The 16,878-nt window shown below is 41.6% G+C and overlaps 3 protein-coding genes across 4 annotated transcripts in view; 2 read left to right on the top strand and 1 right to left on the bottom strand.

The window, feature by feature from the left end:
• Positions 1-16,878, bottom strand: part of LOC307188699 (uncharacterized protein) — a 77,133-nt gene that overhangs the window by 25,513 nt on the left and 34,742 nt on the right. For both annotated transcript variants that reach the window (XM_079926178.1, XM_079926179.1), the window contains one exon: positions 2,963-3,031. The gene's annotated coding sequence lies outside the window, so the exon portion shown is untranslated. Of the gene's footprint in view, positions 3,032-16,878 lie in introns of those variants that run through there.
• Positions 4,416-4,939, top strand: LOC307189165 (interferon alpha-13-like; the record flags this gene model as incomplete). The annotated part of the gene is made up of 1 exon (XM_079926961.1): positions 4,416-4,939. The coding sequence occupies exon 1, from the start codon at positions 4,427-4,429 to the stop codon at positions 4,937-4,939; it is 513 nt and encodes a 170-aa protein (XP_079783087.1). The 5' UTR covers positions 4,416-4,426.
• On the top strand, positions 7,806-10,956 carry LOC307188688 (interferon alpha-1-like). The gene has a single exon (XM_079926170.1). It carries the CDS (start codon positions 8,464-8,466, stop codon positions 9,175-9,177), a length of 714 nt encoding a protein of 237 aa, XP_079782296.1. The 5' UTR covers positions 7,806-8,463; the 3' UTR covers positions 9,178-10,956.

A 16,878-nucleotide genomic window follows, 5' to 3' on the forward strand; every position in this document is an offset into this window, starting at 1 on the left:
GTGCATCTCCCTCATAACCTAGAAAGGGTTTCAAGCGCATTTTTTACTCTTTAAGGCCTGTCTTCTCTGACAGAGTGCTCCATTAAGAAAGTAATATCTTTCTTTTATCTACCAATATATTAAAAAACACAAGTAAAATCCTGAAAGCAGAGATACTTCAAAATATTTTAAGAACCAATGAAATGAATAAAACGATTTATGTTCCTGTTGGATTTTAAGGCAGATTAAAGGTTTAAGGACACTCTGATTCTCCTTAAGAGTATGAGTTAAACCTAACACTTAAAATACACCTTTTGCACCCCCAAAGCAAAGGAAAACAAGACACAAAGCTGACCATATCATAATATGAAGAATAAATTTGGTAAATATAACAATAATCATAGAGAAATAAATTCTAATTATTACAAATTAAAAATAAATTTTCTCCCCATTCAAAAGTATTGTTCCACTTACTGTTGAAAAACAATGTGCTGAGAAGACTCGATGCATTTACAACTGAATCAGAAGAAAAGTCATTGAACTGAGTGAATATGGACGCACTAGAGGCCACCTCTAAGCAGAGAAGACTCCATTGTAGAAGATTGGGTCCAGGTCTCCTTTTCCCACTCCTGGATTCTCTGAGGTTAAACATACAGGGAAAGCACACTCTGATTTTCATGCCTTAACTTCCACTCTCATATTGTCCTGGGCACAGCAGCTGTGGACTTTCTTTTCAGATCGAGCCTGGTCCTTTGGAAGTTCTTCAAAGTCAGCCTGGAGTCCTCATTGCCCAGCAGGGTCTTTTCCTCTCCATCTCCTGCACCAAACTAGTCTCCAGATCTGCCCACTGTTGATCAAGCCCACTGAGGAATTTCAGCTCTTTGTGCTGAAGACGATGGAGAAGTGCTGTATCGTCTCATGGAGAATGAGGCGGCCTGAGCGTTTGGGAACTGGCTGTCAGCCAGCTGGTGCTGATGGGACCTGAAAACCTCCTTGTCCTTCAGGCAGGAAAACAAAGAAGATTCTCCCTGTTAGGGGCAGGACTGTGAGGGTCTCCTGCTTTGGCAGTCTGTGGTTCTGGGCCAGGTGACAGCTAAGGGTGCAGACAGGGCTGGAGAACATCATCCTGGGTGTCCTCAGTGAGGAGGGTGGCAGGCCCCGGTGAGCCTGGTGATGCAGGTGTCTGGCTGTGGGAGCCTGTATCCAGCTGCTGTGGGTACCTGCCTGCAAAGGAGATTCTTAAATAAGCCATTTATGGGCAACATAGAATGTCACAACTTCAATTCTTTTATTACACTGGAAATTAAACACATTCCTGGAACATGAAAGAGTATCAATCCAATAGGATGTATTCATCTAAATGAGACCCAAGGTTGAAATAAAAACCTGAGTCTCAATATATCTCTTTTTCAGTTCTAATACGAATACTTAGAGGTTTGACCCTGTACTCTGTTTTGCCACTTCTTAAATTGCACCAAAATACAACTAGCCTCACCTCTCTGCATTCTCCTCTAAAGGGACTCATACATCAGATTTAAATTCTTCCACATTTCCTTACAGGACCATAGCTCACATTTTCTGAAAGTTTACAGATAATGGTGACATAAAAATGAACAGCAAGGGTGAATTCATGCAGTTCTCTTCATTCCGTCACCAGAAATGTTCTGACTGCGTATATATGTGACAATGCGCTTGGCAATGTGGATTCCAGGAAAGTGAGGCAGGGATGGTGACTGCCCTCCAGGGAGCAGGGAGGACAGACTTTAGAGGCAGGATTAGGATGAAGGAAGCAGCACGTGCTCAGTGCAGCTGAGGGCCAGTGCTCAGAGCTGATGAAGAGGAGGGCCTGGGAGCAGCAGAAGGCTCCACTCTGACAAAAATCTGGGGCTCCTGAATTTAAATGACATCAGATTTTCATTTCATCTTTTAAAAAATGGAGACACCGTTAGTTGTGGTCACACAAGACATTGCCGAGATCAAATAAAATAAAGTTTGCAAAGTACAGGCTGAGAATTTGAACAGAGTGAATGATAGAAGGCTTTTGTATTAATATAACAAATGGAAACCTCTAGAGTCCACCCTCAGCCCAGCCAAGAGAAGCTCTGAATACAGGTTCCTTAACACTCAGGGGTCTGCATGTTGAGGCCCCCAAATGCAAACTCTAGGAGAGGGATTGCCTGTAGGCCTGCGAAGGAGTAGAGATCTAGTCTCCACCCTTAGAGCAGTGCCCCGTACATTAAGGAGAGAAATCCTACGGCACCTGAGGCTCTTTGCAGCATCTAAGAAAGTGTTTTGACCTCCTCCCCACAAGAAAAAAAAAAAAACCTGCTCTGTGACTAGTATAAATGAGATAAATAGTCCTTTTCCTCACCTTATTTTGTTTCAGACCACCTCTGGTGTTAATTTTTAAGACACAGATTAAATTATACCTTAAAAACAAACACATAACCTCAGAGAAAAAGATCAGATTTGTGGTTACCATAGCCAAGGGGGTGTGAGTTGAGAAAATCAGATGAAGGCAGTCAAAAGGGTTTTTTCTTCCTTTCAAAAAAGACATTAAAATAATGTTGTAGAGACCAGGAAAATGGTAAGAAATATATATATGGGGGAGAGATGATGAGAATTAAAGCATTCCTAGATTTTCAGCCATGGAACAGCACAATACTCTAATTCAAAAGCTATTTCCTGGGTTAGCATTAGGGCAACGTTAAGCTAGTACTTCTCTTAAGCACGAATGGTAAGAAGGCACCAAATCTAAGTCATCAAGGTAAAGGATGTTTTAATGCAACATTTTAAAATGAAAATTAATACCAAAATATGCACGAGGAACAAAATATAAAAATTTTAAGTAAAGAAATGAAGCTGACCTCCATTTGCATGGCCCTGACAGTCTTACAAAGTAAGCCTTCGTGATGTAAATGAAATCTGGGCAAATTCCACTTAGTGTATAAAATTCCTACTAAAGAAAAATGAAAAAGTCTGACCTGCTAAACGTCCTCAATTGCTTGTACACACCAACTCTTCTTTCTAACCTTATAGTCAAGGTGAGGTCCTGGGAAAGACATTTCAGGAACATGAGTTGAAAATCAGTTAAGACTATCATGGGGTCATTAGAAATTGTCAAACATGGTAATTCCTTCAATTAAAAACAAGCAAAAAAGTAATCTTGACAATATTAATGAGTTGGCTCCCATTAAAGATAGAAAAGTAAAACTATATTAAACACTTGGGGCTTCGCCGGTGGCGCAGTGGTTAAGAATCCGCCTGCCAACTCAGGGGACACGGGTTCGAGCCCTGGTCTAGGAAGATCCCACATGCCGTGGAGCAACCAAGTCCATGTGCTGCTACCACTGAGCCTGTGCTCTGGAACCCGCGAGCCACGACTACTGAAGCCTGCGCACCTAGAGCCTGTGCTCCTCAACAAGACAAGCCACCACAATGAGAAGCCTGCACACCGCAATGAAGACTGAACCCAGCCTAAAATAAATAAACAAATAATTATATGAAATACTTACTTTAGTAGAAAGACAATATAGTTTAAATAAAGTTTAATAAAATGCTATATTTTAATATGAAAATATATTTTAATATTCTACGCTTAATATTGAAAATATTTTAACATAAATTTATAAAAACATTTAAAATATTTAATTTAAATATGATATGAATTAAGTTAAATATAAAATTAATTTTAAAATGTAAAAAATAAAAGGCTGTGAGTTTTTTTTAATATTCCTACTTTTCAGATATTCAATACTTTCTCCCTCACTTTAACGCTGTATCCTTGAAAGACTCCATGAAGTCCCAGAGAATCTACAGGGGCGCTCAGCTCCCGCGTCCTCGGTCCCGGTGGTGGCCGCGCGCCGACTCACCCCTCAGGGCGTCCCCAACACCGTCCTGTCGTCCCATCGCCGCCGCCGCCTTCCCCTTTCTCTGGGCCTTCGCTGTCTCGCGCCAGAAACCAGCCCGAATCTAAAAAATCGGCTCCCCTTTCTCTGCGGCTGGGAATCGCTCTGATTTCCCACCTCAGACCGCTCAGAAAAAGGCTTCTTTCCCAAAAATTGCCTCGCTCAAGTTTCTGTGAGAAAATAAAGCGCAAAACTCAGGGGAAGCCTGAAAATGCACGGTTCTTGTTCCCAGCCACACAAAAATGTCTCTGGCGAGGCCGCGACAAGGCTTCCTCTTCAACGCTCAGCACCGAGAAAACCAAGGTGTTTCGCGTATGCTGATTATTAAAGCAGCCTCAGGGACTACTTTTCGCCCTGTCTCTCGAGCTGCAGACGGCAAACTCAACAGTCGGCGTTTCCCAAACAAACCCTGCGCCCTCTACCGGCCTCCTAGGGAAGGACGCTGTCCACAGTTCCAGGGAAGGAAGCTTCCCACTCATTAATTGTTTGGCGGTGCCCACGCCTCTCCTGGCGGCCGTCTAGTGAATCACCCTTTCTTAATGGCCCAGATCTATTTGCTAGTGGCAGGAGTGCTGCTCTGCTCTATCCCTGCTTACTCTCTTGGCTGGAACTTGCCTAGAAGCCATAGCCAGGAAAACAAGGACGTCTTCCAACATTTGGAACAGTTGCAAAGAATCCCCTCTCAGTGGTGCCTAAAGGACAGAACCGACTTCAAATTTCCTTGGAAAAGAGAGAATATCACCCCAATCCAGGTGACTCAAGGCACCTGTCACCACCATCTGATGCTCCAGCAGATCTTCAACCTCTTCACCACAGAGGACAGCCGTGCTGCCTGGAACAACACCCTCCTCGATAAACTTCTCTCTAGCCTTCATCTGAGGCTGCACCGACTGGAGCAGATGAAAAAAGACAATCTGGATTGTCGAGATTTGGGACGTGCTGCCCAGGAGTATTTCCATGGAATCCATGTCTATCTGAAGGCAAAGGAATACAGCCCCTGTGCCTGGGAGGTTGTCAGAGTGGAAATTAAAAGGTGCCTTTCCCTTATGTAAGAATCCTCAAAGAAATGTCAACAAATACAGAATATTGTTTATACTCGTGACACTTCTCATTCAATTACATTAGTGTTCAAGTCCAAAGCAATCTCGACTTGTGTTTCCTCACAGGCTGAAAAAATGTCTGAAAAGAAAATCATGATTTTAAAAAAGGTTTTGACAGAACACAATCTCTTTTCTTGTATAAATAATTTTATAACGTAATTTAAAAGATCACTTTAAGTTTTGGGAGAGGTATTTGCTATTTTCAACACATGAAGTATAGAAAGGTTTTTTGGATAGTGTGGTCTTAAAGATATTTGTCAGTTAACTTAATGCTGACTGCTGTAACGGGTAAAGAGAATGCTGTCAGGAATTTGATCATAATAGAATCTTATCTTTCCCTGGTATAAGAACACAAGGCAGGCATTCCTGATCAGATGGATGTTCTAAGTTGCTCTCCAAAGAGTGAGTCGGGGACATGGGTACCCCCTGTTTTGTGGATTTTTCCATCATCAACAGGTGACTGCAAATTTTTCTGCAGTATTTGAGTCTATTCCACTCAGTGGTAAAGGGAAAAAGTCCGGTGCATCACATGGGACGTTTTCAAGGGCCAGGACTATACAGGGCAAGAGCCCTTCTGCTCACATTACATGGCCTGGATTTATCCTCGTGGAAATCTCACTGCAAAGAAGTTGGGAAATTATTGGATGATTAATAGACGAGGAGACAAGTTCAGTGCATAAGACCACTTTTCATCTTTACACTATTTGTCCTAATGAAGTTCTGGGTGGGGTGGAGGGGAACAACTAATGTTCTTGCTTGCACACACTTCATTAAAAAACAATCTGAATCACAGAGAAAGAGAGATATCATTTATATGTGGAATCTAAAAAAAAGGGTACAAATGAACTTATTTACAATACAGAAACGGTCCAGTTCTGGTGAAAGCCTGCTTCAGGTCCCACACTGCAGAATTCTCCTTGTATCATCATACAGCAGGAGAGGGAGGCATTTATCTCTGACCTCGTTGATAAGGGCACTAATTCCATCGTGCGGCCTCCATCTTCACACCCTAATCAAGTCCCAAAGGGCCCGCCACCTGATACCATCACTTTGGGGGTTAGGACTTCCAAATATGAATTTTGTGGGGACGGAAACATTCAGACCACAAAGGGCATTGAAGGCTACATGTCTTGGCATCCAGAAGAAAGAATATATTCATGTAAATAAAGAAGAATGAGCCATTTACCAGGCCAAAAGAGCAGACCGAGGACTCAATCCAAACTCTTGACTTCAAACCTGCAGTAATGCTTTAATTATTATGTGTCAAAATTTGGAAATCAAACTGAAATGGACCCTATCGTCCCTTGAAAGGGAATGAAGACACAGGAGGAAAAGGATCATTCATCAGTCTTTGTGAGGAGTCTCCAAAGAATCTCAGGATATAGGTAGTCATTGCCACATCCGTAAAGACCCACCGAAGAGTAACGTGGTTAATTGTCTGGTTGCTGTGACCTGTGTGAATCAGGGAGAGTTTGAGTTCAGATACGTGGCTCTGTATGTGACATCAAGCTGGTTATTTTCTGTCATGACCTAGTAGAGGACAAATTAGCGACGAGGCCATCCTCCTGAGTTTAATAGAGTGCCGGGCAACGGCTGAAAATTGTGCTGCTCTTACAACTTGAATCCCCAGAGCCATAGGCTCCTTAAAGGAAAGAGAATCCTAGTGGTTTTAGCAACAAACTCAGTAGGCATGACTGATACCAGTAGGAGTAGAGTGGGAATACCAGCCACTGTCTATTATAATCCCAGCAAATACGACCGTGATAAAGGAAAATAGCTTGGTCCTTCGTAACTGCCTTCCAGAGGGAATAGAACATCTGAGAAACTGCTTTCGTTAAAAGTACCTGTTCGGGCTTCCCTGGTGGCGCAGTGGTTGAGAGTCCGCCTGCCGATGCAGGGGACACGGGTTCGTGCCCCGGTCTGGGAAGATCCCTCATGCCGCAGAGTGGCTGGGCCCGTGAGCCATGGCCGCTGAGCCTGCGTGTCCGGAGCCTGTGCTCCGCAATGTGAGAGGCCAAAACAGTGAGAGGCCCACGTACCGCAAAAAAAAAAAAAAAAAAAAAAAAAAATTACCTGTTGCGTGATTACACTGGGCTTGGTGCCGAGGATACCACAGAGAATACGACAGAGTCCAGTTGCTACAGAGCTGATTTGCCACAGATAGTCACATACCTATTATTTATTGAAAGATCGGTATTAGAGGGGGCTGAGGCCACAGAACATCCACTGCAAAATAAAAGAATTCATGATCAGAGTTGAAAGTGAATTCTTTCCATGATACCAATCAACATTTATCCAGTTCTCAATTAATTACAAAGATGGTTTTCTTTTGTTTGAAAAGAATAGGCTTGGATTGGAACCTCTGACAGTCCTTTGGGGAATCTGAAATTCAATGCAAAAATACAGAGAAAGATTCAAATCGATGATGATTCCTAAATCATCTGGGAGCAGATCGCTCCCACGGGTGCAAACAGTAGTTGTTAGGGGTGCGAACAAATCTTAGCTACTACAATGGTGGGTGGCACTCCAAAGCTCAACCCTATCCAACCCGATCCTTTGTATTCATTTTTCTCTTTGGGTTTTCTTGTGTATGAGACGAGAGGCATTGACATTGAGTGCATGGAAGATACACAATATGCAGGATCCGTGCTACAAGCTATGGTGGCTTGATGTTTCATTAGAGGACTTTCTCTCCATCATATGATTGAACTCAAAGTCATAATGTGAGAGGTGCCCTCTGCTTACTTATGAGGTGTCCTTGTCTGTCTTGTGGATTTTGCTTATGTTTGAGCCTCAGTGTGATGTGGGCATCGGGAATTAAGCACAAATAGGTTGTATTTTATTATTTAATTCTAAAAAAGTTATCTAGGAGATCAATAATTACGTCTAGTCCTAAAGAGAAAAAGTTGTTGACAATATCTAGAGGAATATCTAGCAGCTAGCGAAGTAAGAAATCATTTTATGATATGAATCAAAACTAAGAATTACTTAAAAATAAATGTTAAGACAATCATTTAAATTTTCAATGGTTTTAGCAGTTTTGATAGATTTTTAAATATATCTATACATTGGTATTCTTATGAAGTATTTGTATAAATTTTTATTGAATATGTAGTTTGATACATTCCTATTTATTAAGTAAATGTATTACATTAAAAGTCATTCTGCACACTTAACCAAAATGTTAAATTAATTGCAGTAGCTTTTACAGCTAATTTTTAGCCTAAATATTTTTGTCATACTCACCACTGCTTTGAATAAAAAGAAAAAACTTTTCACTTTCTTTTTCTATTTATAAAGTAGAGATACGCATGGAGTACATACTGATGTACCCAGTATATCTGTGTATCAAAATTTCATAGGGGGGCCATATGGAAAAAAAATATCTAGAAAGGTTCTGTGGGCAGGAGAAGGGGAGGCAAGGATGAAAAACAGTGTTTGAGAAACGCTGCCCTAACCTGTCTGGAGAGTGCAAAATGAAAAGCAAAAACAGAAGTAGAAAGTTAGAGGGAACATTCAGAAAATGGAAACCAATTCGCTCCCATTTAAGACCCAGGCCTGAAGGAAGGTCTTCAGAGAACCTAGAGAGCAGGGTTCACAGAGTCCCCACCTCAGCCAGGCCGGCAGCATCTGCAGGGTCCCCGATGGCCCCAACCGTGTCCTTACTCCTGGCCCTGGTGCTGCTCAGCTGCAACTCCAACTGCTCTCTGGGCTGCGACCTGCCTCAGACCCACAGCCTGGCTAACACGAGGGCCCTGATGCTCCTGCGACAGATGAGGAGAATCTCCCCCTTCTCCTGCCTGAAGGACAGAAATGACTTTGGATTCCCCCAGGAGGCGTTTGGAGGCAACCAGTTCCAGAAGGCTCAAGCCATCGCTGTCGTCCATGAGATGATCCAGCAGACCTTCCAGCTCTTCAGCACAGAGGGCTCGGCTGCCGCTTGGGATGAGACCCTCCTGGACAAGTTCTGCACTGCACTTTATCAGCAGCTCACTGACCTGCAAGCCTGTCTGATGCAGGAGGCGGGGCTGGAAGGGACTCCCCTGCTCAAGGAGGACTCCATCCTGGCTGTGAGGAAATACTTCCACAGAATCACTGTCTATCTGCAAGAGAAGAAGTACAGCCCTTGTGCCTGGGAGATTGTCAGAGCAGAAGTCATGAGATCCTTCTCTTCATCAAGGAACTTGTAAGAAAGACTCAGGAGGAAGGAATGACACACACCTGGTTCAACACCGAAATGATTCTCACTAACAAGACCACACTTCCACCTGTGCTGCCATGTCAAAGACTCTCATTTCTGCTCTCATCATGCCCTGAATTGAATTAATTTGTCAAGTGTTTTCAGGAATATTAAGCAACATGATGTTCTACTCTACAGGCACTCGTCCCTCATAGATGCCCATGCTGATCTATCTACTTACTTATCTACTTAAATATTTATTTATCTATTTTAATATTTATTTCACTATTTATAAAGATTTAAATTATTTTTATTTACATAATATTATGTGCATGTATACATTGTGGTTAAGAGAATAAATATATACTTTGTATTAACTCAGTTTAGGAGTTTTCTTTGTTCATTAAATTCTTACTAGAGAAAACTTCCTGTTTTGTTTTTTTTTCTTTAAAAAAGAAACACCAAGGGGCTTCCCTGGTGGCGCAGTGGTTGAGAGTCCGCCTGCCAATGCAGGGGACACAGGTTCGTGCCCCGGTCTGGGAAGATCCCACATGGTACGGAGCGGCTGGGCCCGTGAGCCATGGCCGCTGAGCCTGCGCGTCCGGAGCCTGTGCTCCGCAATGGGAGAGGCCAAAACAGTGAGAGGCCCGTGTACCACTACAAAAAAAAAAAAGAGAAAGAAACACCAAGCCTGAATGTGCAACCTGATGAAAGCATGTATGTTACAATTCCTTGACCCATCATTACGATTTTCACGTTAGAAATAAAAATAGACTGCTTATAGCCAGGTCGTGTGTTGCCCTCAGGACCTAGAGGTGAACATAACTAATCCAATTCTGCTTTGGGTAACTTTGATTTTTTTTTTAAAGGAAAGTAACCGAAAAACAATAATCAGGTAATACAGGGACTTCCTTGGTGGTGCAGTGTTTAAGACTCTGCTCTCCCAATACAGGGGGCCCGGATTCCATCCCTGGTCAGGGAACTAGATCCTGCATGCCACAAGTAAGAGCCCACATGCCGCAAGCAACTAAAAGATCCTGAATGCTGCAACCAAAGATCCCGAATGCCGTGATGAAGATCCTGCACGCAGCAATGAAGATCCCATGTGCCACAACTAACACCTGGCACAGCCAAATAAATAAATAAATAAATTTAAAAAATCAGTTAACTCACAATTAAATTTAATTATTTTTAAAATAGTACTAATTTGTAGTAGAAATTAATATCGGTTAAATTTAGTGCTACAGTGAGAAGGTGGGAAAATGGAATTTCCCCAGCAGAAGGTGGATCATGTCATGCGAGGATATAGAAATTAAAGCAGTAGATATTACCTATAGTTAACTAGTAGATATTTCAGTGCAAATGTCCATTGGATACTGGAGATGGCAATTTATAAGCAATTCCATGAAGTGTAAAGCATGGAACAGAAGAAGTGATCAAACAGGAGGAGAGTATCAAATGAGAAAAGGACTGAAAATTGAATCCTATGACCTTAACGTTAAAAGTGAGGGAATGCTACAAAGGAAAGCAAGGGGAATGGCCATATGTTAACAGGACAAGAGAGAAAAGTGAGAACACCATGTCTGAAAGACTGGAACTGCTTAGAAGATTCAATGCATTCGTGAAAACGTAGATGGAAAGTGCTCCTACATTGGGAAAAGAGATGGCATTGGCCACTTAGTGACAGCTTGTTTGGTAGAATTAATCAGCAGAAACCATAGTGGAGAAGGTGGAAGGATGAATAAGAGAAGGGAATGACAATATATACAGAAAATAGGTTTGAGATAGTTGCCGTCTGAATTGGAGGAGAGACATAGGGTGGAACCTAGAATGGATGTGGATTATTTTTTTCTCTGCATTGTTTTCCTTTTTTGAACTATTTTTTGCTTTTGAAGAGATTTCATGGATTTGATGTACTGAAAACTCATATCAATGTTCAAGATTTGATTTACTTTAAATCCTGACATTTAATCACTTACAGTGATAATGTATCATTATTTTGATGAATATGATGTTGAATGTCAGTAAGCTGCTCTGCGCTTGAAACCATCCACTACAAGGGAAACAGATAGAACTGACCTTAGTGAGAGCTGATTTGCTGAAATTAATCAGCAGAACCCATTCTGGAGCAAGTGGAAGGGTAACAAGAGAAGAACTCCCATTGTCATTATTTCACCTGGGGAGTCACTTTACTTCTTTCACTCTCATCATAGTCAGATTTGCATTTGTTTTCCTTTTACCTCAGTACATCAAATGCAAGGACAGCTTTCCAAGAAAGTTGAATGGAGAAGCAAATCAATGATGTATTGCACATTATGGAAAATCATGGTATGGGCCCTTTATGTTTCCATTTTTGCTTCCCTCTTAAGATACTCAACTCAAGATGATAAAGGAAGTAATTCAGTAGTAGCAAGACAACCCCTGCCCAGAAAATACTAAATGAAAAAGAACGTATAACATTACAAAGACTCTGACACCAGGAAAGCAGAGAAGGCTAATTGTATCTAGCATCCTATGCCCTACATTTTTACCACCCTACGTCTTCACTGTGAGATGGAGAATGATGAACCAAGAGGCTCAGTAGAAATGTACTGAATCATCTAATGATGCTTAATAATTACTTCAATATAAGGCTCTGACGCGAGGTCAGTAGAAGCTTCTGATGGGAGGTCTAATGGAAAATCTAAGAATACTCTTTGTTAATAATTATTTGGAATAATTATTATGAACTCTGTACTAATGATAAAATGGTGAACAAGATATAGACCTGTCACCTATGGTGGTTACTTGTCAAACAGGTCTAATAAATCTATTTTCAAGAAGACCAATCCCAAAGGATAAGCCAGCTTCGCTGATATGGAAAATAAAGAGGGCAGAAACACAGCCCAGGACTAGAAGTAAACACAGCCAACCTCTAAGCAAGATAAATGTAACTCCTCACCCTAAAGGCCAATTTACCTCAGTTCCTTTTACCCCATACATCATGTTCAACTTTCAACAGAAACTTACCATACTAAAAGGTGAAAAACACAGTTTGAAGAGACAGAGCAAGTATCACAACTAGACTCATATACAGTAGAGATTTAGAAATGATCAGACCAGGAGTCAAAATGATAGTGATTAAAGTGCAAAGGGCTCTCATGAAGTCATCTATTTATTCTTCTACTTAATCTCAATCATACTATGTATGGTATTTAAAATAGTTTTGTTCATATAATACCATGTTCAACTTTATAGTGTATTCAGTATAATAAAATATGCTTACCTCTATATTGTTTCAAATTATTTTCTTGTTTAATTTATGAAACTCTCCGCCAGATGACATTTGGATTTTTTTTTTCTTACAAAAAGAAGTAGCTTTAATTTGCAAGGCATACTGAAACATGGATGATAAATTCTACTCATAATTCTCATCATTCATTTATTTCAGTGGTTTATATTTTATTTTATTTTTTTAAATTTTATTTATTGTTCACAGTGCTGGGTCTTTGTTGCTGTGCGCAGGCTTTCTCTAGTTGTGGCGAGCAGGGGCTACTCTTCGTTGTGATGCGCGGGCTTCTCATTGCGATGGCTTCTCTTGTGGAGCACGGGCTCTACGCGTGCGGGTTTCAGTAGTTGCTGCACGTGGGCTCAGTAGTTGTGGCTCACGGGCTGTAGAGTACAGGCTCAGTAGTTGTGACCCACAAGCTTAGTGGCTCCGCGGCATGTGGGATCTTCCCGGACCAGGGATCGAACCCGTTTCCCCTGCAATGGCAGGCGGATTCTTAACCACTGCACCAGCAGGGAAGTCCCAGGTTATATTTTAAAACTTCATATTTCTATATCGGATATTTGATAGTTCTGAGAATACAGAGGTGAAAAAAGAGAATGCCAAACCTATTCTTCTGGAGAGTTCAGTTTGGAAGAGATAAAAGATATAAACACAGTAATCATGCTAAATTATTTCAATTAAGTTTCCTATTACAATGAGAGATAGGGAAAAGGGGATTCTCTCACCAGAATCTGGAATGAGGCATCTCAAGAAGGGGAGAAAGCACATGGACTCCATAAAGTGGCCAAGAAACATCTAAAGACACACTTCCCATTGGAAGCAGCATATGTGGATGTCGTTCCTTAGGAGTAGAGTGTAGAACGAGATGATGACCGAAAGCTCATGAGGACCTTCAACTTTTAGGAGTGAGAAAGAGAAGGAGAGTCTGAAGAGGGCACAAAGCTGGAGTAGCCAGTGCACTTAGGAGTCAAGCAGGGAAAAATGATCTTCAGAAAGCACCAAAGAAGCAAACAAAGAGCTTGAGAATTACAGAGGATGGAAGTTAAATAATTATTTATATGTGATATGGGTTTCTGCATTGAGTCTAGATTCTGCCAGGACACACGTGTGATGCTGGGGAATCACTTAACTTCCCTGAGCCTCAGTTTCCTCAAATATAAAGTACGGAAAATATTCCTAGAGTTGTATTGAATATTAGACCAACCAGAACATTTAAGAGCACTTAGCAGAGTATCATCCACAGAGTGAGGGCTAAACAGGTAGTGTGTTGTTTCCTATATTTTTCATATAGGTCTAAATGGGAATAATGAATTCTCCTCCCCCTCTCTCTGTCACTGACTGCAGAACAATGACAGCCTAAAAAACAGAACTGGGAGAAAGTGTGTCATCAATTGTATGTAATTTTACATACAATAATATACATATATGGTACATATATATGAATACATAGTATAAAATATACCATATATCTATCTGCTGATTCTGATGCATGGCACAATTCCCCTTCCCCTCTGTTTTCCTGGATCCCATTCTTTCACTAAAATATCACAATCATTCAGTTCCACCCAGTGTAGAAATCCATAGTGTACTTTCCCCATTCACTCTGCATTCAGCTGTACTGCCCATTCATACCGCTGTTTCCTTCTCCATTAGGGTTTCTGGCTGTCAATTTCCCCTTAAGACTAGAAAGCCACCAATGGAAAGCAGAAGCTGAGTGAAAGTTCTAGGTTTGTCAGAAACTCTCATATGACTCCACGCTCTCCGCCTGCCAAGCACTGCAGGTCCAGACTGTCCAGACTCCCAGAGAAACACAGTAAATAGATGGCACCCTGCCCAACACTGAACAGTGGTGGAGAATCCAGGAGCTCACCTGTGCCTCTATTTGCACACTTCCACGTGCTGACTGCACTAGGAGGAACTCACCTGGTTCAGGACTCTTATTTGCTCAAAAAGCCCAAAGCGCAGGAAACATGGAGTTGAAAGGCAGCAGCAGCTTGAGAACTTGGAAGGAGAACAGAGATGTTTAAAGCGTTCACTGGAACAGCGGCAGGTCCTCAGGACATGGAAGAACACAGATGAGCTGCACTGAGGCAAGTGTTCTCCAGAACATTCCTTTTCAGAGAAGAAAAGAATGAGGTGCATGCGATAGCACAGAGTTCTCCCATAAGGATGTGGCCACTAGCAGTGTCCCCAGCACTGATACCACAGCAGCCTGCGGAGTCTTGGAAGGGACGAGGGTTACCTCAGTGCCAGCTGCAAACTTGTTTTGTCCTTAGGACCCAGCAAGTAATCACAGAGCAGGGAAGGATATTCCTGGGGACAATGCAATCCAAGGAATTTCTTACATTCCATCATGATGTCTTTGCCCCTTTGAAAGACAAACAAAATAAAACATGCTTGAATAGAAGGGACACAGGCAGGGATTTTAATATATTTAGCAACAACTGGGATAGAGCCTTTCCAGCAGGGCAGGTATCAGTAACATGCACACTGGAAGGTCACAATTTCTAAAAGCAACAAAGAGCTAAGTGGAAATTCATTTATTTAATTTAGGCACTTTGGAAAGAGGACACTGATGGATCAATCATCTTTCTATCCTTTCCAGTTGGTGCATACAGCACTGAGTAGGTAGTTTTAAAGTCAGAAGGACATTTAAAGTACATTTAGAGGTTTGGGAAACTTCCTAAGGATTAGGGTCCTAAAACAAGCAGAAACCATTCCTATATTACTGCTAAAAATATCATTTTATTAACAAATGATTTTTTAAATAATATTTTTATTTCAATTCTTCAGTATTATGATGTTTTAATGGGCTGAGGCTAGAAATTTAAATAAAGACAACTATACAAGGCCATGAGGGTGACTCTGGAGTTCAAGCCAGACTCTCCCTGCTAAGGAGCCCATTAAAAACCTTCACTGCTTCTGTCTAAGAAGCGCGTATGCTCTTGCGTCTTGGTCATACATAAGGCCTCTTCGGTACCCACATCTTAACCAACAGTTGGAACAATAAAGAGTAGAGATTCTTATTTGGACTCTACCAGTAAACAAATGGATGTCCAGCCTGGACTGTAGGTGAGAAATGGAGGTGTCTTCATTGAGATTGAGAACAGCAGGCTGACCTGAGGAGGTCTCCTGGGAAATCAGTGAGGTCCTTGTTGACTGGAAACAAACGACAACATAAGAGCTGGGAGTTCAGTTTTTTGGGAGGACTTACTGAGGACTATAGCCTGGAGGACAGCCTCTCAGTCAGCTCTGACGAACGGCTCCAAGGACAGAATGGGGATGTCAGTATATATGTGATTGTGGTGAAGAGGATACGTGCAATCAAGGACACATCTTGGGAGAAGGTTGCTGCTAGTCATGAGGAGCATTTGTCACTATTAATGATTTTAGTGCTTTTCTAAGTATGAGAAGTTGCAAAAAATTGAATTCATAGAATTTTCTCAGGAAATTATCTAACTACCTGCAGGCCTATTCTGTCAGTTTTCCCAGAGCAGAGAGTGCCCCATTCCTGAACTCCTGTCAGGGCGTGTTGGGGTAAGGGACTGCTGTGGCTAATGACTTTATTCTTGTAGAACCAGATGGTGAGTGACTTTTTAGTTGTCATCCTGAAGGAGAAACGTCAGAGCTCACATGGCTAGAAATTGTTAGGTGCTTTTTTTTTTTCTCTTAAACTCACAAGAAAATGCAAGCGTTAAAAATACATAGATTCCAGGGGTCAGCTCTTCTAGGGTTAATAAAGTTATTTTACCATATTTCATTGAAGAAATCACTCACGAAATCTTACACTTGGCATTGCGTGGCTTGAGTGATCTCAGTTCCCTCACCGGGGATTGAATCACGGCCACGGCAGTGAGAGTGCCGGATCGTAACCACTAGGCCACTAGGAAACTTACTTTTTTTTTTTTTTTCAGTAGGCAGAAAAATCTATTCCCTTCTAACTACTTAATAGTGATTTTGTCTATTTTGATTAGAGCTTAAAGTCAGTTCAGTTGACTCAGACCACACCTCATGTAGCCCTACAAAACCATAGACAGTAACCCTTTGGCATCTTAAGTGGAATAAGGGTCCTTTGTCATCTCAGTATCCTCTGTCTGCTTATTTTGTTGGTTCCTAAATATCATGTTCATGTGCAGTCTTCACTTTCTTTAATGGGTGCTTTCAGACAAATCATTGTAACCACCCTAAGGTTTGCCCTTGTACCTTTGGTACATTTGGTTCAGTTCATTCGTCCAGATTTATATTTCTCTCCAGTTGTATAAGTGAGTTGGATCCAATAGGGTTATTGAGAGTGTTGAGTTAATTTTTTTTCTATGTTTTGGCTGCGCCACGGCACATGCGAGATCTTAGTTCCCCGACCAGGGATCGAACCTGTGCCCCCAGAAGTGGAAGCTCGGTGTCTTAACTACTGGACTGCCAGGGAAGTCCCTAAATTTTAAA

This window comes from Stenella coeruleoalba (genome assembly GCF_951394435.1).
Source record: "Stenella coeruleoalba genome assembly, chromosome: 7".
Lineage (NCBI taxonomy): Eukaryota > Metazoa > Chordata > Mammalia > Artiodactyla > Delphinidae > Stenella > Stenella coeruleoalba.